Source organism: Mustela nivalis, assembly GCF_964662115.1.
Source record: "Mustela nivalis genome assembly, chromosome: 11".
Lineage (NCBI taxonomy): Eukaryota > Metazoa > Chordata > Mammalia > Carnivora > Mustelidae > Mustela > Mustela nivalis.
In genome coordinates, this window is record NC_139030.1 from 17,325,109 (window position 1) to 17,347,298 (window position 22,190).

At 39.9% G+C, this 22,190-nt stretch overlaps 1 protein-coding gene and 1 long non-coding RNA gene across 2 annotated transcripts in view; one reads left to right on the forward strand and one right to left on the reverse strand.

Annotated features, from left to right (window-relative positions):
* The window catches only part of ACTR3 (actin related protein 3), a 59,574-nt gene extending 50,048 nt beyond the window's left edge, over positions 1 to 9,526 (reverse strand). Inside the window, exon 1 of the mRNA XM_082689268.1 lies at positions 9,270 to 9,526. Coding sequence (XP_082545394.1) covers positions 9,270 to 9,313 — 44 coding nt within the window. The 5' untranslated portion in view covers positions 9,314 to 9,526. The remainder of the gene's footprint in view (positions 1 to 9,269) is intronic.
* A 398-nt stretch (positions 9,527 to 9,924) lies between these two features.
* Positions 9,925 to 21,781, forward strand: LOC309843665. Its single transcript, XR_014300273.1, has 3 exons — positions 9,925 to 10,022; positions 15,935 to 16,125; positions 21,343 to 21,781. It is a non-coding gene; the product is annotated as an uncharacterized lncRNA (long non-coding RNA).
* The last annotated feature ends 409 nt before the right edge of the window (positions 21,782 to 22,190 follow it).

A 22,190-nucleotide genomic window follows, 5' to 3' on the forward strand; every position in this document is an offset into this window, starting at 1 on the left:
TTGTGTTAAAATGTTATGACGGGAAACAAAATTAGTTTTGCATCTGTGCCATCTACTATGCATCTGTATTACAATAAAAACACTTAAAAGATTTCTGAAGAATGTACTGAACCAGGCCTCAACCAAACGACTTTAACCATTAAAAAAATATACTGTTATTTCAACTGGCAAGAAGAAACTTCAACCACTGTACCTCAAAAACTCTTAAGAAAATTGAAGAGAACTCAACAACGCTATCAAATGATAACTAGGAGCAATCCTGAAACACATTTCTCAACTCTGGACCTCTGTCTCATTTATAAATAAAGAGCAAGTTAAATTATTTCTCAAAGTCTTTTCGATCTCCATAACTCTATGTAAGTCATTTAGGCACTTCCCTTAATTCACTAAAGTTTCACAAATACACATTAAATGCTATTTTGTAGCCCCGAAATAACTGAAGTTAAAAATGCTTCAAGAAAAACACATCAAACTTATACTAAGCTCTAAGACTTTAAGTAAGCAAAAAATAAGAGTTTTATCACAAACCAATACTAAAAACATAGTAATTTTACATAGTTCCAAAACCAACCCTAAACTGTAAGGCCTTTTGCACCCTAATTCCCCATCTTAAGACTTTCAATTTCCTTGTAGTAATCCCTCATTCACACTAAGTACTGTAACTGAAAAAGTCTTAAAGACACCCTTATCAAGGGAATTGCATTTTCACAATGGGCAAGATGACTTAAAGGAAAGAATATTTAAAGATGTAACATTCAGCATCAGACCAGATAAAATATTTTTGCAAGGATGTGTTAGACGTAGAGAGGAGTTAGAAAGGAAAATATATCAGGCCACACAAATTCAAGGCTGTCCCTTTACTGGTTATAAAGAGTATGTAAGAAAGACCTGAGTTTAAGGCAACAGTTTTGAAAAGTTTTGAAAAAAAATCTTCAAAGAAAATAAAATTACAGGAATGATCCTTTGGAAAAATTAAAATACTATTTGTCTTTTTTGTTCTGGTATTAATCCATTATGGATGTATCTTTCATATATTTATTGTATAATATAAAGGTCCATATAAAGATAATAAAACCACCAGCACAGAAAGTAATATCAGTCACTATCATATTTTGGAGAACCAAATTTAAACATTAATCCAATAATACCACCTTATCTTGTGCTGTTACTTAATAATTCATGAATTTATAAGTGCTTGGTAAACTATAAAGCATGTTAATGTAGTGTTATTATTACTTAACTGCTTTGCTCTTGCCTCTATGCCAGTGGCTATTACAAATCAGTAATGTCATAAAAGAGCCTGCAAGTTCCAAGAGAATTACAGACAAGCATTCAAATGCCTTTATAATACAGGAATTTTGTTTCAGAAAACATACTGCTTGAAGCTACATTTTAACCATTCCAAACTCCTGCCCCTACTCCAATCATTCAGCTGTTTTGACCTGCTGAAGGTGGGAAAGCACATTGGATAAGGAGGAACACTGTGGAGGGAAATTTACCCCTATGCTGAGCTAAAATCTCCTAAAAAGATTCTGCTTTAAAGATGTAAAGCAAGGGACGCCAGGATGGCTCAGCTGGGTAAGCAGCTGCCTTTGGTTCAGGTCATGATCTCAGCATCAAGTCCTACATCCCACATCGGGCTCCTTGCTCGGCAGGGAGTCTGCTTCTCCCTCTGACTCTGCCTGCCACTCTGTCTGCCTATGCTTGCTCACGCGCGCTCTCTCTGACAAATAAATAAAATCTTTAAAAAAAAAAAAAGATGTAAAGCAAAAGGATGAAGCAAAAGACCAGCTGTCAGCATAGCTGATCACTCATCATTTCAAGCCATATATGCTCACTCATTCTTCTCACTGTTATGCTCAAGAAGCCAGATTACATATCGAAGATTTTCAAAAGAAGGAGCATTAATATTCAATCTTCTTGCTATCTATTATTTTATTAGCTTCAGCTTATAAATCACAATGATGATTGCCACATCTCTACCTTCATTCCTGAAGTTTCTGTATTTTTAACTTCCTTTAGAATATTTCCAATTATGATCGTCATCCAAATTCAGTAACAAATAACAATTTCACTCAGCTTCTTAAAACCAACTCCCTTAACTGTCCCACTCAAACTCAAAATCCTGACATCTTCATTGATGACTACAATCCACCACAATCAACTGTCAAGCCCTAGCTATACCTTCATCTCTCCAAACAGCAAAAACATTGTGTGCAAAGAACTGTTAAGCCAAGCACTGCAGAAGAAAAATATCCATAAGACACTGTGTTCCTTTCCTTAAAAAATAACAATTCAATAAAAAAGAGCTAATTGATAACTATAATAATTATGATGTATCAAGTTTTTACTATGTGTCAAGCACTGTGACTAACCATTTTCATGCATTATCTCAAAAAACAAGAAACGGGCGCCTGGGTGGCTCAGTCCTTAAGCATCTGCCTTCTCCTCAGGTCATGCATGATCCCAGGGTCCTGGGATGGAGCCCCCAGAGGGCTCCCAGCTCAGCAAGAAGCCTACTTCTTTCCTCCCTCAGCCTCTCCCTGCTTGTGCTTTCTCTCGGTATTGTCTGTCTCTGTCAAATAAATAAGTAAAATCTTTGTTTTTTTTAAAGATTTTATTTATTTATTTGACAGAGAGAGATCACAAGTAGGCAGAGAGGCAGGCAGAGAAAGAGGAGGAAGCAGGCTCCCCGCTGAGCAGAGAGCCCGATGCGGGACTCGATCCCAGGACCCTGAGATCATGACCTGAGCCGAAGGCAGCGGCTTAACCCACTGAGCCACCCAGGCGCCCAATAAGTAAAATCTTTAAAGAAAAAAAGAAACAAATGAAAAAACCCCACTCAAAAGGTAGATACTATGATCTCCAAATTAAATATGGGAAACATGCGACATGCAGAGTCTGAAGCATACAAAGTCATACAGCTAGAAAAGCTTGAATTCAAAAACAGCTATGACTACAAAGCCCTCGCTAACCATAATACAAAACTATAACTGCAGAAGTACAAACAAACAAACAAAAAAAGCAATGTTTCCCAAATCTATCTCTTCTGCTCTACCCCTACTGCCAATATCCTATTTCAGAATTTCTGCAAAGCTGGTGCTGAGAGGACTGCTTAAAAATTCTCTAGGAAGATCATCTAAATTTATATTCCTAGGTCCAAGCCCTGAGATTCTGAGTCACTGGGTATGGGGTGTTTCCCAGGTAGTTTTTTTAAACCATACCCTAATTCTTGTTCCTTCATTCATTTGCTTGTTCATTCAACAAACATGTGAGTTCATATTATGTATCAAGTTCCATAACTTCATCCCAAATACCTAATCTACATCCGATTCAACTGCATTCCATTCTGCAAATATTCTAAAAGCCCTATTTACAACATTTAACTCCTCTTGTAAAGGATTTTTATTTCCTATCAAATAAAAATATTTTGAATCAAAGTTCTGCTGACACACAATGAAAACCTGGTACAGTAAGTGCTCAATAAATGTTAATTACCCTTCACATTATGTAATCTAGATTTGCATTATTACATGATCCTCAATTCCAACGGAAGAGGGTGGTGCAATGTATGCTAACAGGGCTAAATACAAAAAGCAGTTACTCTCTGCTGCATATGAACTTCCTTTTCCTGTATCTGTCCAAATCCGTAAAAGGAGAGCATACATCCTACCTTCACTGCAACTTCCTTGACTCTTCCTGACCACAATAATCTCTCATACAACCTATAGAGCAGCTATTACTATCACAAAAGTAAATATCTTAACACTTGATAAAGTGCAATTTTTTATCATCCTAATTTTTTAAAATAATTTTTAGCTCTTATCTCATTAAGATTCTTGAAATCAGACTGTATTATACATTTTCATTACAATTCCAAGAGTGTCTGACCTGCTGCCAAGTCTATAGTTAGCCTTGATTTGGCAATACCACTTCTTCTACCTGTGCAACTAATCCTTAAGTTACTAACACTGCTTTCTGCCTTTACAACATCATAAATGAATTTTCTCAAAAAAATATGAATCTAAATGATTCATTACTGTTAAAGGCTCATCCTCTATGTAAGGAGACTATTATATAGAGTAGGGACTATATCACATTTATTTGCTACAATACCTTGGGCAAATAGTTTAACCTCTTTAAACCCTAATTTTTTCTGCTTTAAAACAGAGATAATTCTTAGGTTGATGTGAAAAGTAAATGAGATGATATAAAGCACTGGGTCTGACATGTAATTCTTAATAAATATCAGCTGTTAGTATTTCCTGATAAAACGCAGAGTAAATTTTTTCCAGAATTTCAACGTAAGCAAAGTAACATGGAAGTAAGCTAGGAATTCACATATACTATATATATATTTTTTACATACATATAACTATATATATGATAGATATACATATATACTTATATAAATAAAAATCTGAAAGATTTCCACAAGAATTCTCTAATTCATTAAATCTAATGCATAAGGCTAAGATTTATAATAATATTTAAACAAGAAGAAAATTAGCCTTACTAATAAAAACAAAGAAACGTACATAATTCTGATAAGGGCTCAGGAATCCCCACAGTGTAACAGAAAGAACACAGGGCTTCAATACAGAAAAGCTTAAGTCCAAATAGCAACTCTTACCACCTGCTAACTACATGCCACTAATAAAGTAATTTATATTTCTCCAATCCTGTTTGCTCATTTGTAAAATGAGGTAAAAATGACTGTCACAAAACTAACAAGATAAATATAAATCCTGGCCAGCATGTCCTCCGTAGTGCTCCGTAGTGGAGCTTCCCATTCTGTGCTTAAAAATAAATTTCTGGGGGCGCCTGGGTGGCTCAGTGGGTTGGGCCGCTGCCTTCGGCTCAGGTCATGATCTCGGGGTCCTGGGATCGAGTCCCGCATCGGGCTCTCTGCTCAGCAGGGAGCCTGCTTCCTCCTCTCTCTCTCTCTGCCTGCCTCTCGGCCTACTTGTGATCTCTGTCTGTCAAATAAATAAAATCTTTAAAAAAAAATAAAAAAATAAAAAAAAATAAATTTCTGAACTATGTCTTACAATTAGGCTGGAAAGTTCATTAGATAAAATATATATACACAACCCAAAGTCTGTATTTCAACACAGAATGTGCATGCAGGGAAAGAGACTGGTGGGGAAGGAAAGGAGAAAGATTTTAGGTAAGTCTAAGTAAGAAAGTGACTTCTCTTTCATTCCCATCACCCATTTACCCCATCCCCCGACCAACCTCCCTTTCTGTAACCCTCACTGGGTATCATATTAAACTAATGAATAATTGAAAATAATATTAAAAACTAATGATGTACTATACCTTGGCTAATTAAATTTAAATATATTTTTTAAATGCTCCAAAAAAAGAAGAAAAAAAGTGACTTCTCAACAGGAGCCTGTTACACTTACTTCAAAGGGCATACAAAACATGACCCCTGAAAGAATAAGAATTTCTGTATTTTTTATTGAGGGCACGGATTGCATGGAGCACTGGGTGTGGTGAAAAAATAATGAATACTGTTATGCTGAAAATAAATAAATTTAATTAAAAAAAAAGAATTTCTGCGTTTTTTGGTAAGAAGATACTGTAAATGTTTCTGCCCTTGAAGATGGCTGGAGAAATAGTGTTGTTTTTAAATATTATGTACAGAATTCACATAGTTAACATGAACTTCCCACTGTTTTTCCCCACCCACTCAGCTCTTCCCCACTGGTTCTCAAAGAAGATCATCCTATTTGTACTAATTGCTAGAATGTGGCCACAGTATGAATTATATAAGCTCCTCATCCATTGACTCTAAACAAAATATTTATGCTTACATTTTAAAATTATACTAGGAAGCTTATGTCAATTACAGAAATTCCTGAACTTATTATAAATCTGAATATATCTAGATACCAATATATAGCTCTCCAGCAGGGCCATATTAACCTCTGCTATCATAATGGAAATTTACCACAGCAGTACTGATCAGATAAAAAAAAGAGACATGGGGCACCTGGGTGGCTCAGTTGGTTAAGTGTCTGCCTTCAGCTCAGGTCATGATTCCAGGGTCCTGGGTTCGAGCCCCACATCGGGCTGTCTGCTTGACCAGATGCCGCATCTCCCTCTCTCACTCCCCCCTGCTTGTGTTCCCTCTCTCACTGTGTCTCTCTCTGTACAATAAATACATAAAAACTTTTTAAGAGAGAGAGAGACATAAAGGGGAAAAGGAAATTTGACAATGCAGAACTCTATAATTGAGCTATAGCGTTAAAACAAGTATATAAGGAGTTCCTTTATTTGGCTTGAATGTTGAAGAAGTGAGTGAAAACATACAAAAAATAACTTAAGATCCTCTTAAACTTTGCAAACGTTACAATTTCATAAAAATGCTTTTGAAAAAAAAGTTTCCCTCACAACTGATAGTTCTGTAATTTAGTTCTTAAGCAACCAGTTCTATCAATGAAAATCTCTACACAAGTATTTTTCCTACAGCACTATTCCAACGCAGACCAAGAAAGTGTGCAGAGATGACATCAATATGAAAGAAACAATTATTTCTAAATAATTTTCCAAAGGAGTTTTTTTTTTTATGATCTCAGCTTAGGTGATTCTTTATCTTATGTGGAGATAAAGGATCTTTGCTGAAGGATCTCTAACTTTGGTCTGGGGTTTAAACTGCGTGTTTCCTAACTCTTAAATAGCTTTTCTTATTGGTGAACACTAAGTTTCATAGATGGCCACTTTTTCCAGTCATCTTTTTCCTAACTTATATGATGAAATGGAAGAAGCAACCAGATTCAGGTTATAACTTTTCACTTATTTTTTTAATTTTTTCACTTATGTTAAGTGGGTAATTGTAATTATAGACCAAATAGATGAAGCATTCTCTAAAGCACAAATTACAGGCACACAATTTGCATCTGGGGACCACAGTGCTCTGGAACATAAAACTCCCCGTGAAGGCCTTACTTAAATATGCTTATCACAGTCCCAATTTCAAAGAGCTATCCACTTCGTGCTAATAAAGCTGCAGGTGTGACTTTCCAGGAGTTGCATTAATAGGCAACACAAAAGACCAAAAACCTTTTGAAGACCAAAATAAATGGAGCTCTGACAGATGGTTAAAGAAAAAAAAAAAAAGGTGAAAGGCAATGGGGAATCCTAATTAGTTCCATTTAAATCATGAGTGTCCAGTTAACTACTCACCTTGTGAGGTAAAATTAATGCATTCAAGTAAAATGTAATAATGTAGTAATAACTGAAATATTAACACAAAAATAACCCTAAGTATGGATTGAACCCCTCTCACATCTCCTGGTCACTCAGCATGTGTTTCAAATTCAGGGTTGCCCTATCAGAAGGAGGTCACTTAAGGACAGTTAACCTCAATGAAATACCTAGTATACTAACGCAAAAATAACCAGAACTGATTTCGAAAGGGGAAAAACAGTGAGAAAAAGTAACATCTTACTTGTTACCATGTTAGTTGTTAGGACTACAATTATCTATACTAATTTTATTAACAACCCAATAATTTCTAAAGCATAAATTATTAATTATGTAGCAGTATTTTTCACTTGAACAAAACACACCTGAAAATTCCTTCTCACTCGGACTAATCTAATTTTAAAACTGACCCTAAGCATGAAGCTACTCACCAATTTGACTGAGGAGGAAAAAAAAGAAAAAAAAAAAAAAATATATATATATATATATATAGGCTCAAGAACATTAGACAGGATTTAAAAAATATTTAATAAGCTGTCCATCAAAACAATACATTTAGAAGTTCCAAGGCTAAAGTAGGCTCTTGTTTCCCAAAGGAAAGCTAATCGGTGTTTCCCCATGCACGGCTGGGATTTTGGAAAGTCACACTACCAAAGTTCAGAGCATGAAGACTAGAGCTAGAGCTGTTTTACAGAGAACAAACCGAATGAGGCGTTTGTGTATACAATCCCTTAAACAACAAAAGTCTGGTGAATAATGAAAGGAGGGCAACTACACTAATACTCTACCTCTCATAACCCCCCGCCCACTGGATTATTTTGGGAATTAGAAATATAACCATATATCGGCACAGGGCACACACTCCCAACACTGCAACATTAAGAAGTCATTCCACATTAAAATATAGACAGTATTTCTAATGAAAATACAAAGTGTGCCAAAACTCTAAAATGCCTGTTTATGCACTTTAACGGCAGTCTACAGTTAAAAAGGCTATCCTACAGATCTGGTAACTCCATGAAAAGCAACCATGCCCCCTTATAGCTCTATACCTTCCTTCTCGATTTTGAGATACCTTCACAAAACGAACGCACACAACTTATTTTCTTTAGTGCTTCCCGTCCTCCCGCCCCACGAAACATCAATACATATATATTTTTAAGTTCACATAAACTGGTAACTGGCACCTGTAATTCAATGTTTGGAAGACGCTTAATTTTGAAAGTTCTAATAAGATGCGTTCAGGTTGGAAGCGAAAAACTACCTTATAAGGGTATAAAAGACTGAAAGCAGGAAGCGGCTTTGACAAAACTAAGGAAGTTGCAGCGCGCTTGCTCACTGGGGGACTTTTTTGAGGCAAGAGAAGTAACACATGACATCTTTCTCTCTCAAATTAAAATGTGACTTGGTCCACCGGTATAGGCGCAGTAGGAGATGGGAAAGACCGGAGTCGGAATAGGAGAGGAGGTGGGTGGTCAAATAAAAGCCCCGACCTAGGTTCCCATTTTCAGAGTCTGATTCTTCCCTTTCCCCACCCACACCCCTGGGCAGAGTGTTGTCACAGCAATCTTGCAAAACCCACAAGGAGTGCTTCTCTTTTCTCGCTCCTCTGCCGGCTGTCCCCGCGCTCGATCCTCTCGGTCCCCAAATCCACGGGCAGGATGGGACATGGAGGCAAAGGAGAGCCGGGTGCACGGGGTCTGAGACCACCCCGACCGCACCGCGGGCCCTGGAGGAGCGACCCGCCCCACGTCTCCTTGGGCGACGCTGCCCACCGCGATGGGGGAAGGGCTGGGAGGGGTCGCACGGAGCAAGCCGCTCCCAAGGGGTTTCTCGGCCCCGCGCCCCCGCCCCGGTCCCAGCCGGTGAAGCCAGGCAACAAGGGAGGCCCTGGCTCCGGGCCCCACCCCTGGCAACACGGCGCGGCTAAGATTGACACGGCCGGCGGCACCACCTTGCCGCAGCACACATCTGCCGACCTCCACCCACCCCCGCCATTTTCCCACCTCCGCCTCAGTTTCCCCACCCCCTCCCCCGCCCGTCAGCCCCCTTACCCCGTGCCACAGTCCACCACACAGGCCGGCAGCCGTCCCGCCATCTTCCTCCTCGCCTGCTACTGCCGCTGCCGCCGTCTGCTCCGTGCTGATTGGGGCCAGGGATTGGCGGCAGGAGATCGGAGCTATCTGACCATCCACAGCCGGGCCGCCGTCTCCGTCCGGGGGGGGAGCCGGGAAGCCGAAGCAGTAGCGAGAAAGCAGCAGGCTCGGTCAGCGGCTACCACTTCCGCAACCCAGGCGGGCAGACAGTCCCCGCCCTGCCCCGCCGCGGCCTCCTCCCCCTCTCTCCCCTCCTCCTCCCTCCTGCCCCCACCCTACAACTTCTTCCCCCCACGCCGCCTTGCCCCGGGAAGCCAAGATGGCCGCCGGTGCCGCCGCCCCGGCCAGGCCAGGCCCAGGCCGCGAGCGCTCCCCCTTCCGGCTCCGAGCGGGAGGGGCGAGAGAGCATGCGCAGTGACGTGCTGCCGCCAGCTGCCGCTCGCGTCCCGACGTTAATGAAGTCCACTTCGGGTTTTCCCAGAGGGTAGGGGCGGGGAAGTCGGCCGGAGCCTCTGATTCTCCTGAAGCTGGAAGGGTTCTTTAGTTTCAATTACTAATGTGCTAGGATGGAGGAACTGCAACCCGCAGCCGCGAATATCTTCTCCATTTCCCTGGGGAAAACTGGCTTAATAGAAAACGTTCTACACACAACCTTCTTGTAACTTGGAGAATCCGCTTTTCTGGGTGGAAATGAGCGATATCAGACCGAGGGTGAGCACTCGGGTGGGATGGGTAAACAAAGGCTTGCTCCGTATCCCTTCTGCCTTCGCGTGGAGTTTTTAGTCATTTACACCTGTGCATTGTTACATTGCACAGGACAAGTGTTACAACATTGTCTAGATTGTAGGCCACCCCAGGGGCAGGCCTGTACCCACGAGGAAGACAAACCTCCTCGGAGTGCGTTCTACATAATGTTCTCTATAAACGAACGGTCCGTTATTCAAGGCTTTTGGATGACGGCAAAGATAACCTCTGCAATAGTTCAGGCTTTTACTGTTTTACCAGCAGGATTATACCAAAGGTTATGGACCCCAAAAAATTAGGATAAAAAGGTTAAAAACTGGAAAGCCTAGAACAATGGTTTTCAAACTTAAATGTGCATCAGAGTTACCTGGAAGGCTTGCTGAAACAGATTGCTGGGCCACATCCCTGGAGTTTCCTGTTTAGGCGGTCCGGAGAAGGGCCTGGTAATGTGCATTTCCAACAAGTTCTCGGGTGATGGCGTGGGACCCCACCTGGGGAACCTAGAAGTTTAACAGCTTTCCACCCGATTTATCTTCCGGTAAATCATCAATTTGCTTATGTAGCTGAAATAAAAAATATTTTCCCTAAGAAGGGATGTCTTATTCACAACAGAAGTTAAAAGTAAGTTGTTAGACTGGGCTGCGAGATGGAAAGTGGGCTTTTCACCTATCTGACAGATAAGTTTTGCTCACCTACTCAATTATGGCAGGGACCCTACTGCTCCTGAGTAGTCATTGGGCACAAAATAGATAAGGTCCTTATCTCAAGAGTTCACAGTTTAGTGGGAAAACATAAATTGTGTTAAAAGCAATACCAGAGAGCAGGGGGCTATGAGAAATGAAAATTAAGGGTGGGAGAATGGGAGGGAAGTGGAAGATAGGGAAGGCTTCTCTGACAAAGTGACATTTTAAAGATGAGGCAGGAGATAGGGAAAAGGGTGAGGAAGAAGGGGAGCCCTCCAGAACAGGAAATGGCAAGTCAAGGACCTGAGGTGGGAAAGAGCTTGGATCCTTTCACCAATTCAAAGAAGACCCAAATGGTCCAAGTGAAGTGAGTCAGGGAAGTTGCAATGGGAGATGGAGCCAGGGAGATAAGAAGAATCAAAATACAAGGATTTGTAGACTTCTAAAAGCAGCCTGGAAGCCATCAAAGAGATTTAAGCAAGGAAAGGTGGCTGCTTGGTAGAGAATGGACCCCACAAATTAAAGATGGAAGTGAATGGTCTTATAATACATTGTGTGCTATAAACCAGGGATAGGAATTATGTGAGCAGTAACATCCAGATAGGACCAAACATGCAGAGAGACAACTTAGAGAAATCATCATCACCAACTAGTGCCCAGCACATCCACAGCTACTCACAGAAAACAGATAAATAATCCTCTGGGGAGGCTTTCCTCAGTGATTGTCTTCCAAGAAGTCATGCAGAAGTGGTTCTGTTCAGATGCATAGTTGCTTTTCTCCCTACATTTTAGAAGACACTAAGTGAGGATTCTTTGCTGCCTTTCACAACAGCAGATATTTAAGGTCATTTAAGGTCATTTCATCTTTGAGAAAAGATACCTGAAGATCAGCTGTGTCAGAAAAGGGACATGTGGGTTGGTTGGGGTAAACAGTTGTTTCCAGCAATACCAGTAGTAAGTCAGGAGCAAAAGGATCTTACCAAATGGGTCCTGAGAACAGAGGTTAGGAACTTAAACAGGTCCATCAGGGAAACCCACACTGGTGGATCCTCAAGATGGCTGCTCACATACAGGCCTTGTGTGGTTTGTCACAGAAATAGTTACATCAAGGGTCAGGAACTGGAATGCTCCCAGGGTCCAAACAGGTGCATTATGTGTAAAGAGGACCCTGAGGAGGTTTGGTGATATGGAGAGTCCACATCCCCACCAAAGGCAGTAGAAAACTTGCTCCACAGAGATGTAGACGCAGTGCTGCCCAAACTTCCCTTTGTGGGGGGATAATCTATATTTTTTATCTGTTGGTAACTAATTCTCTGCAGGCTATATCTGACCTGCAGGCTACCAGTTTTCAACTGTTTGAAAAGTTTTCAACTTTTGATCTGGGAAGCTCTTCAACATTTACATAGAGATTGTATTCAAATATGCAGCTCAGGTCAGTGCTAGATACTGTATCTCATCAGCATAAGGGAAGCTTCTAGGATAGTCTTTCATGGAGTCAAGTCTGCTCTTTGTAAAAGATGCAACTGTTAGAAACCTTTGGAAGCTTCTAACACTCACTGATGGCATTATTTATGCTTGTTCCTCATAATTTGTCTACCCAAAAACACTTTGCTTGCTTAAGACCCCTCCTACTTCCTACTTCCTAGTGCCAGAATTGGTGAGCCTCTGGAGTGTTGCTGTGGTTCAGCCTTCCTCAGCGTCATGCAGCCTTCAGATGCACATCTAGCGAGAGTGCATCTGACCACCCTATTTGCATATGTACCCTTCCTCCTCCAAATACAGAGAAGCAGAGGATGTCGGAGCTAGAAGGGCTCACAGAGATCATCCTTAGACAAGAAAAGGAAAGCAGTGGTGGATGGGTGGGGTTTGTTTGCCCCATACCCATTCATCCCTAATAGCACCCCAATTTCCTTTTAGTTCAGATCAACTTGTCACTTTCTAAGCCCGGTACCCAACATTTCAAGCATTTGTGAGTCTTGTAATATCTTTCCAAGAAAGCCCCTTTTGCTTAAGTTGGTAGTAATCAGCTTTCATTGCTTACATCAAATTTAAGAATACTAAGTGATACAGAGGACAACAGAATTTAAGTGACTTTCCCAGTATCTCAGAGAAACTAGGGAACAGGACCCGGACCAAAGCCCAGCTCTTTTCAGGGCTCTTTAGTTGTAATGCCACAGCATTGTTTAATTTTGACTGATATACTAGTTAACCAGTTACTGTGAGATTTCCTAAGTTATTTGTGTTTTAAGGCCAACTTAGCAAATGTTTCTGGATCTTAAATGTCCAAGAAACTCACGTATCACTCATCTCCATTATGTTAAAATGAGAAATGTTATTATTTTTTTAAAGATTTTATTTATTTATTTGACAGATCAAAAGTAGGCAGAGAGGCAGGCAGAGAGAGAGAAGGAAGCTGGCTCCCTGCTAAGCAGAGAGTCTGATGCAGAACTCGATCCCAGGACCCTGGGATCATGACCTGAGCCAAAGACAGAGGCTTTAACCCACTGAGCCACCCAGGATCTACATGTTGTTGTTGCTTTTAAATCAACATAAGTACTTGCTGCAAGGATGACTATTTGCAAATTAGCAGACCAATCAAATCCACAAAGAATATTGATTAAGGGCAGATAGATAAATGGGCAAGCTGTCCATACAGCCTAATGGTGAGAGGAAATGGCTGTGAATCTTGGCTTCTCCCTAGTCCCATTGTGTGATCTTAGTCAACTAACTTAGTGTAGAGACAGCACTGAACTTAGAATCAAGACACTTGAGGGTGTGGATTCCTGGGTGGCTCAGTTGGTTAAGCGTCTGGCTGTTGGTTTTGGCTCAGGTTGTCATCTCAGGGTGGTGAAAAGGAGCCCTGTGTCAATCTCAGAGTGCAATACAGAGTCAGCTTAAGATTCTCTCTTCCCTTCTTTCTGCCCTTCTGGCTCATGCACTCAAGCTCTGTCTCTCAAATAAATAAATAAATAAAATCTTTAAAAAAGAGAAAGAGACTTGAGAATGAATTCTTTAATCTATTTTAATCTATAAATTTGCAGAAATAACCTATGGGGTTGTTTAAAGCTTGAATTTTAGGAAAGGATATTATAAATTAGAGAATGATCTTATATGGACAAATCAAGAGGACGGTGGTGTAATTTTAAATTAATGACTCTTACTTACTACCTAGACATACAGACTTAAACATCCAAAAATGTGTCCTCCTCATCACAGAGGTTATCTTGTGGCCTACATGCTTACTCTTTTCATGCTACCATTGTGCAGAATATTTTTAGAAGATCTCCTACAGACTTGCCTTCAGAGCCCATGGCACATTCTCTTAAATGTCTCCCTTGGTGGCTGGTCTTGGCCTTTTGTGGTTAGATTTGATTTTGGAATTGGTCAAAAGTCATTTGTGTAAGAGCTCAAGTTCAGTGAATAAAATGGCAGATCAACTAGAGCTGTTTTTTTGATGGAACTGCTTTGTGTGACTATAAAGTAATAAAACTAGTTTTCATAAGTGACTTTCTCAACTGCTGCTGCCCACAAACTTCTAAAATGAAGTTCTGGAATGATTTTACTCCATGGCTACATCCCTGGGATAAAATATCTTATACTCATTATATGCTTCATTTCAATTGAAAATATATTTCATATAGTAATAATATTGTACAGTGTTTGAAAGGAGGTGAGAATCTGTGGGATCTATCACTATCTGGTCTCCATCACCACTGCAAAAAAATGAAGTTTATTTAATATATAAATCAGTTGGAAAGAAAATACAGGTTAGACTCCCTCACCCCCTCCCACATACATCATATTACATATAAACACAAGTTGCAGATAGACTACATAAATCTTCAATATAGAGTAAAATCCATATTCCTCATTGTGGTCTGCTAAGCCCATTGTATCCGGGTGCCTGCCTCCCTTTCCAACTTCTCCTGTCCCTCATGAGTTAGCCACATAAGCCTTCTTGCTCTTCCTCACACACACTGAGCCTGTTTCTACCTGTGTCTTTTCCCTGGACTTCTGTCCTATCATTAGTTATTCCAGAATCCATTTAAATTTCATTTGCTCAGGACAGCCTGTTCTGACCACCGATTCTCAAGGAGACTTTCTCACTCCCCCATGTCACCATGTTTTAATTTTCTAATGAAATGCCTTTTTTATATACTGGTTTATTTGCTTATTATCTATCTCTCTCAACCAGAAAAACATGCCCTCTAAAATCTGAAAAGGAATGGGCTGATAACAAGTGCACAACAAATATCAATTGAATGAATTAGTTAAAGAACAAAAATAAGACTCTAAATATATTAGAATAAAATTTAGGAAAATATTTGTATAATCTCAAAGTGGGAGAGACTTTCTTAAGTAGAGACTCATAGCTATTAACAGAAAGACTTGGTTGTATAAACAATTGGATTTTCATTGGCTAAAGCTTTTTCTAGAAATTATAGATTAAAAAAATATTTATATTACATATAACAAAGGTTAATATTCTAAGAGTTAAAAACAATAATTAAAGTGCAAATAATCCAACAGAAACATTGGCAAAGGCTATTAACATAAACTCCCTACAGAGGAGTAAGACAATTAAAATAGACAACTATCATAGAAAAAGAGGCTTTTCATTGCTGATAGTAAGGGAAATACAAATTAAACAATGGCAACATCTTTAACCCACACTTCACAACATTTAAAATGAGAAAAAAGGGGCACCTGGGTGGTTCAGTTGGTTAAGTGGATGCCTTGGGCTTAGGTCATGATCTCGGGGTCCTGGGATGATGAAGCTGGGCTCCTTCTCAGCAGGGAGTCTATTTCTTGCTCTCTCTTTGTCCCTCCCCCTGCTTATGCACACTCCCTCTCACTCATCGTCTCTCAAATAAATAAATACAATCTTAAAAGAAATACGATAAAATGAGAAAAATATGCAAAGCTGATAAGTGTACATGCACTTGCATTGTACACCGTTCTGAGAACATGCATTGCCCCACTTCCTACGAACTTAGCCATTGATCTCAATTTTTTTATTTATGTGTATTAGTACGTATTAGTCTTAGGAATCCCATTTTGGTGAATCCTAAAAAAATAAAAGTACTATAATAGGAGGGAGAGAAGATTATGATCATGAAGAATTATTTTTAAAATTTGCAGTTTTAGAAATACATTCTTTTTATTTTAAAGATTTTATTTACCTATTTGACATAGAGAGAGAGCACAAGCAAGCAGAGCAGTAAGCAGAGGGAGAGGGAGAAGCAGACTCCCTGCTGAGCAAGGATCCCAACGTGGGACTTGATCCCAGGACCCTGGGATCATGACCTGAGCCGAAGGCAGGCCCTTAAAGGACTGAACCACCGAGGTGCCCTAGAGAAACATTCTTCAAGTTCCTCTCTGACCAGGTAAATCTCAGGTTTCTTCTAACATAGAAGAAGGGGAGCTTGGGTCTTAAGAGGCATTCACAATCTCTTCCATATGTCAGTAATAACCTGCAGGGCAATGTAGCAGACTGATATTTATGTCTTCTCCTTAGTAACAATACCTGGATTTTACTAATGAGCCTGTGTGCCCCAAAAAAGGCAATATTTCTCAATTGCATTTGCAGCTGATTGTGGCAGTGCAATTAAGTTTTGGCCAGTGAGATACAAGTAGAAGTAGTGAAGTGGAGTTTCTAGAAAATAACTTTAAAAAAGGTTTACTCAGAATACCAATTTTTTCCCCTTCGCTTTTCTTCTGCCTACACCATGGATAAAGTACCTGGAGCTCTTCAGCCACTATGAATGGTTAACTGACCTCGAGACCAGGAGCCATGTCCTAAGGAAGATGGGGCAGAAAAATGGAAGGAACTCAGGTTCCATACGGCCCTGAAGTGCCATATCAACCCTTGACCACCTACGTTCAGGCTTATTTTACATAAGAGAAAAATAAACCCTTAGTGGTTAAGCCACCATAATTGAGTGTTTTTAGTTATATGCAGCTGAATCTCATCCTGATTGATAATGCCATGGGTGATCAATAGGGACTGGAGAGACCGTATTAAATTCGAAAGCCCATACAACATCAGTAATATTATCGCCATGTAGGCATGTGGAGCCAGATCTTCCAGTTTTTCATATTAAATTTTCCGCAATATTTTGCCAACAAAACGTTTTCTTTGCTGTATCTAGACCAAAGGCCACCACTTTGTGACCTTGGATTTGTAGTGTGATCTAATATTTAGAAAGATGCACAAAAGTGGGGGGTAAGAAAGGGAGAAAGGAAGGAAGACCTCCTGCATGACACAAAATGAAGAAACCTTTTAGAACCTCTAAAAGTAAGGAGAGTTTAATTCGAGCCCAAGTGAAGACTGCTGCCTGGGGAACATGTTCTTTACAGGGAAGAATGTGCTCCAGAGAATGAACTGTCTTTAACAGAGTTAAGTACTTTCTACATCTTATCAAAGCTCAGCAACTTATAGATTCACATATAGAGAGGAATCATGAATTTTATCGTAAAGGATTGCAGGCAGTGGGAGCACTGATGGATATCTCAAGGATAAAACAGTTTCCCATTAGGCTACTCATTCACAAAGCAGATGTACAATGTGTGCATGGCAGGCCATAAATCAGAAAACACATATTTCAAAAATGTCCTGGCTTCTCATTCCAATTTAAAACTGCATTTGGTTCCAGTTTGAGGAGAAGAAACTAAATTGTGAATACATTTGTTCAGACACATTTATTTTCATCCTTTGGTAGATTTGACAACCTGTAACAGTTCTCACATTTCTGGAACAAGTCCACTAATTATAGAAGAAACTAATAATAACAATATGATAAATAATAAATTACTTAACTGTACGGAATTATCCAAAATGAAGTCATTGAACTTTCTCCGTGTGCTTGTTCCCCCCAACCCCAACCCACCCCGACATGCACCATGTACCACAACAGCATATATGCCTAGGAAATTGTGATACTTAAATAGTAGTCAACTGCTCTAACATGAAGTCAGTGTTTTTCTCATAGAATAATAATTGTACATGAGAGTCTTGGTATTAATGAGTAAACTGGAGCACAGAACTAAGTGACTTATTTAAGATTTCACAACAAACTAGTACAGTGTATTCTCTACTTAAATATGTCTCTAGAGGTTCATAGATGATAAGAGCTATATTGAAAATCCAAACGATTGGGGTGCCTGGGTGGCTCAGTTGGTTAAACATCTGCCTTGGGCCAGGGTTCTGAGATCCAGCTCAGTGGTGAGCCTGATTCTCCCTCTTCCTCTGCCTGCCTCTCCCCCTGCTTGTTCTCTCTCTCTCTCAAATAAATACATAAATTTTTTTTTTTTAAAGAAAGAAAATTCAAACAATTCTTGTGAACTATAACAAATTCAATGACGTTATAAAATCTTGGCATAATTTCTAGTAGGTCGAGACACTTACGATGGTAAATTAGAGAAGCCAAACTCAAATCAGCTCAAAAAAAAAAAAAAATTCTTGAACCATGAGAGACTATGGACTCTGAAAAACAATCTGAGGGTTTTGAAGGGGTGGGGGGTGGGAGGTTGGGGTACTAGGTGGTGGGTATTATAAAGGGCACGAATTGCATGGAGCACTGGGTGTGGTGAAAAATAATGAATACTGTTATGCTGAAAATAAAAAATAAATTAAAAAAAAATATACAATAAAAAAAAAATAAATAAAAAAATAAAATCAATCAAGATCAAAAAAAAAAAAATCTTTAGAATGAGTGATTTCAAATAAGTGTAAATTCTGAGAGGCAACTGGGTTCAAGCGTCGCTGGATGCAAAGCTCAAAAATAGCAGAATCTGCCTCTCTCTTTTTGGCTTTGCCTGCCACTGTGGTCATTCTCAGGCAGCTTTACTAACACAATGGCAAAAGCGGCCTATGTTCTAACAGTTCATCAACTGCAGGGCAGAGAGCACATCTTTCTCAATGGCCCGAACAAAGGAATTGGGAGTAGCTCTCATTGGCTGGCATGCATTGGGTGTCTTTCCTGGCCACTTCACTGGAGCTAGTTGGCTAAGCCTGAGTCACATACTCTACCTCTTCCCTACAAATTCCATCAAAAAGAAATACCTGTATAGGAAGTGGAGGAGGCATAGTCACACAGCGGAAAAAGTGCTTATTACCTAAATAGAAGTAATGAATATAAGGCAAAGAAAAACAAAGTCTATTAAATTTACATTGAATCGTAAACTGATATACAATTAAGTGCTAATTTCTTGCTTAGTGGTTGGGGGCTCCTGGTATTTTCATTTAAAAAAAAAAAAACTACCAACCCTCTAGAAGAGGATACTGTAATACCAGGAAAAACTGAAATATACTGAAAAATATTGTTGAATTTGGAAAAAAATTGCGTGGTATGTGTATGTGTATATTGACAGTCCATAAATGAACACAAAGGCAAAAGAAAAATTAAGATGTTGGACATCTGCCAAACATTACATTAATTTAAATGCTTAATTATTCCCTCAATCGTGTACTGGGAAAGCAAACATTATGTTTTTGCAGTAGCATTTATTTATTTTGGTTTCCATTTCATCTCTAATGCTGATGACTTTGTGCTAACTTCACTTAATCGTATTCCATTGGAAGGCATATAATTATTCAGTTCATAAAGAGTAATGGCCTCATACATAGCTAATTTTTATCACAGTGTAACTAGAACTCTGCTCATTCGTTTCTCCATTTGTTCATTTACGCATGGGCCAGTTATGAACCAGGAACAACGCTGGACGTAAGATTAGAGAGATGAGTAATCTGCAGCCTCACCCCCTGAAGAAGTCAAAGTGCAATGATGGAAACACACAAATAAAAGTTAAAGAACACTATGGCAAGGGATTTGCACAGGTCTTTAGAAGCAGAGGAGGACCCATAACTTACACAGCTGAAAGACCAGGCAACGCTTCAAAAAAGAAGGTGTAGGGCATTCTTTCCAGGGCAAAGCAGGTGACAGGCAATTCTGGAGAGAATGACATGTGCGGCAACACAAAAGCTTAAAAGGAACCGTGGGAGTTTCAGAAAAAGGATATAATTGTGGCTGTGGTATAAGCTGTGTACAGGGTCAGAGTCAAGGTGAATGACTCCTTGTGCTAAGTTTGGACTTGATCTTGCAGTTCCAAAACCCTGGTTCCCAAACTGGGACCCAGCTGACAGCAAAGAGCCATCTGGAGAGCTTGTTAAAAAGACAGATTGCTCAGGCACCACTTCCGGAAATTTGGGTTAAGGAAGACTCTGTGTTTTAAGAAATTTCCCTGTGTGATTCGGGAACATATGCAAGTTTAGAGAACCACTGTGGGGATCCTTCAGAGGGTACTGGGAAAGAGAATAACATGTTTTGGAAAGACAGCTCCTTGCCAGGGGAAAGTTGCAGTAGAGCAGGTCAAAACAGGAGATGGAGAGACCTGATTAGGAGACCATTGTGATAGAACAAATTGAGAAATGGCTAGCACCCACACGGCAGCCGAGGCAGTGGGGGTGCAGAGGAGGTGAACGCTCAGATATATTTCTGAGAAATGTAACCCTCGGGACTAAATGATCTGTTTGATGTGGGAAGTGGTGTGTGTGGGCGGGAAGGGGGGCGGGAGGGGGAGGCGGGGGAATCTACTTTGCGAAGGGTGCCCTTGAGAACCGGAAGTAAGAGGCAAGCAGGAGGTGTGGCTGTGTGTACCGCAGGGGGATGTTAGCTCAAGGTGGGAGACCAAGCTGGAGCTTGCCAGGGGCAGGAAGCCAAGGCTTGGGACTGGGCTATGCAAGATCCGGAGGCTCGGCTCTGAGCTTCAAAACTTGCTGACGATCTTCACCTGGGGATACCTCCCTTCTTTGTGCCACGTGGGGTCCCTGCCAATAGTCATCTCTCACAGCCCCTATAGTAGCTACTTAGGCTTTTTTCTCTGGCTTATAAACTGAAGCCAGGAATTATGTGACTCTATGTTCTTAGAGCCTAGCCTAGTGCCTGCACATACTTGATGCTTATGTTTCTAAGTAAATGAATTTTATTAATTACCTAGGTACAGCTACAGCCTCATTATATCTGTACAGGTTAGGGCTTCATGTGTGCGTGTGGGGGGGCGGGTATATAAACTTATATTTCTATAATTGTACATGCTTCCTTTATTACTTTCCAAAATGCACATTTTTATGAAGAATAAGAGTATGCCAGATACAGGGCTTTCTTCCAAACACTAATTATTGCAAGATGCATGTGTAATTAATGAACCAGGCATCTGCCACAGATATTTAAATTCTACCAAAAAGAGCTTGATTAATAAAAAATTACTTTCTAAAACTTTTAAGCTAATTAATTAAAGACAAGGAGTAATTTTCAATTCAATTATCCAAATAAGTGCATGTGGATCTACAGAGATTATTTTTAAGTAGAGTGGTATGTACTTCAAGGTATCAGTCTTTTTCTCATTGGTAGTACATGGAATAAATAAGAGAGGCTTTAGCCTGTCCTATTATTTATTTTGCATGGAGTCACTACCATGCAAAATAAATAATAGGACAGAAAATGTAAGGCTAACTGAAAGGATATGTTTTCACTTTCTTCACTGATTGGATCCTTCTTTTTTTTTTTTTTAATTCCCTATTATGTTTGCCTTCCTTATTGCAGATGAGCGCCCACTGACTACTGAACTGGAACATCTTATTTACATGGTTTCAAATCAACAGAAAACTCAAATACTTACAACTTCCCTTTATAATCTACCCTCATGAGAAAAAGCAATGACAAGTCAGCAAGTTAATATCAGTAATTACAAAGTACAATTTCCAAACAGATGTGGGAATTAACATCAGAGAACCAAAAAATGTAAAATAGCAAAGATATCAGCAAAAATTAAGAGAAGTATTTTGGGGGGTACCTGAGTGGCTCACATGGTTAAGCACCTGCCTTCTGCTCAGATTATGATCTCCAGGTCCTGAGATCAAGCCCCAGGTTGGACACCCAGTTCAGCGGGGAGTCTACTTCTCCCTCTCCCTCTGTATTTTCCCCCTACTCATGTTCTCTCCTCTCTCTTTCAAATGAATAAATAAAATCTTTTTTAAAAAAAGTAATTTTTGGATTCTAATGCCTACATTTCAAACTGGTTATTTGTACTTAATTTTTACTTATGGATACCAAATTATACCTCTCTATCCCTCTTTAACTCTTTGTTATTTCCCAGGGTGTGTAAATGCATTTGATATAACCTAATACTGTGAAAATTTGTAAGTTCCTGTTTCCCCTGATCTCCAGGAGGTTGTTTTATGCTTCTCAACTTATAATTTACAATATGTATGTGCTAGTTCATTGCCCTTCTCTTGCTCTGTCTATATTGAAGGAAGTTGGGTCTTGCCAACTCCATTTGCTAGGCTCCTTTGCCTATGCCACAAAGAAATTAGCACAGTGAAAGATAAAAAGACAAAGTAGGAACACTGGCAGAAGAAGAGGAGAAACCAAGGTATTTCTCCTCCTCTCCG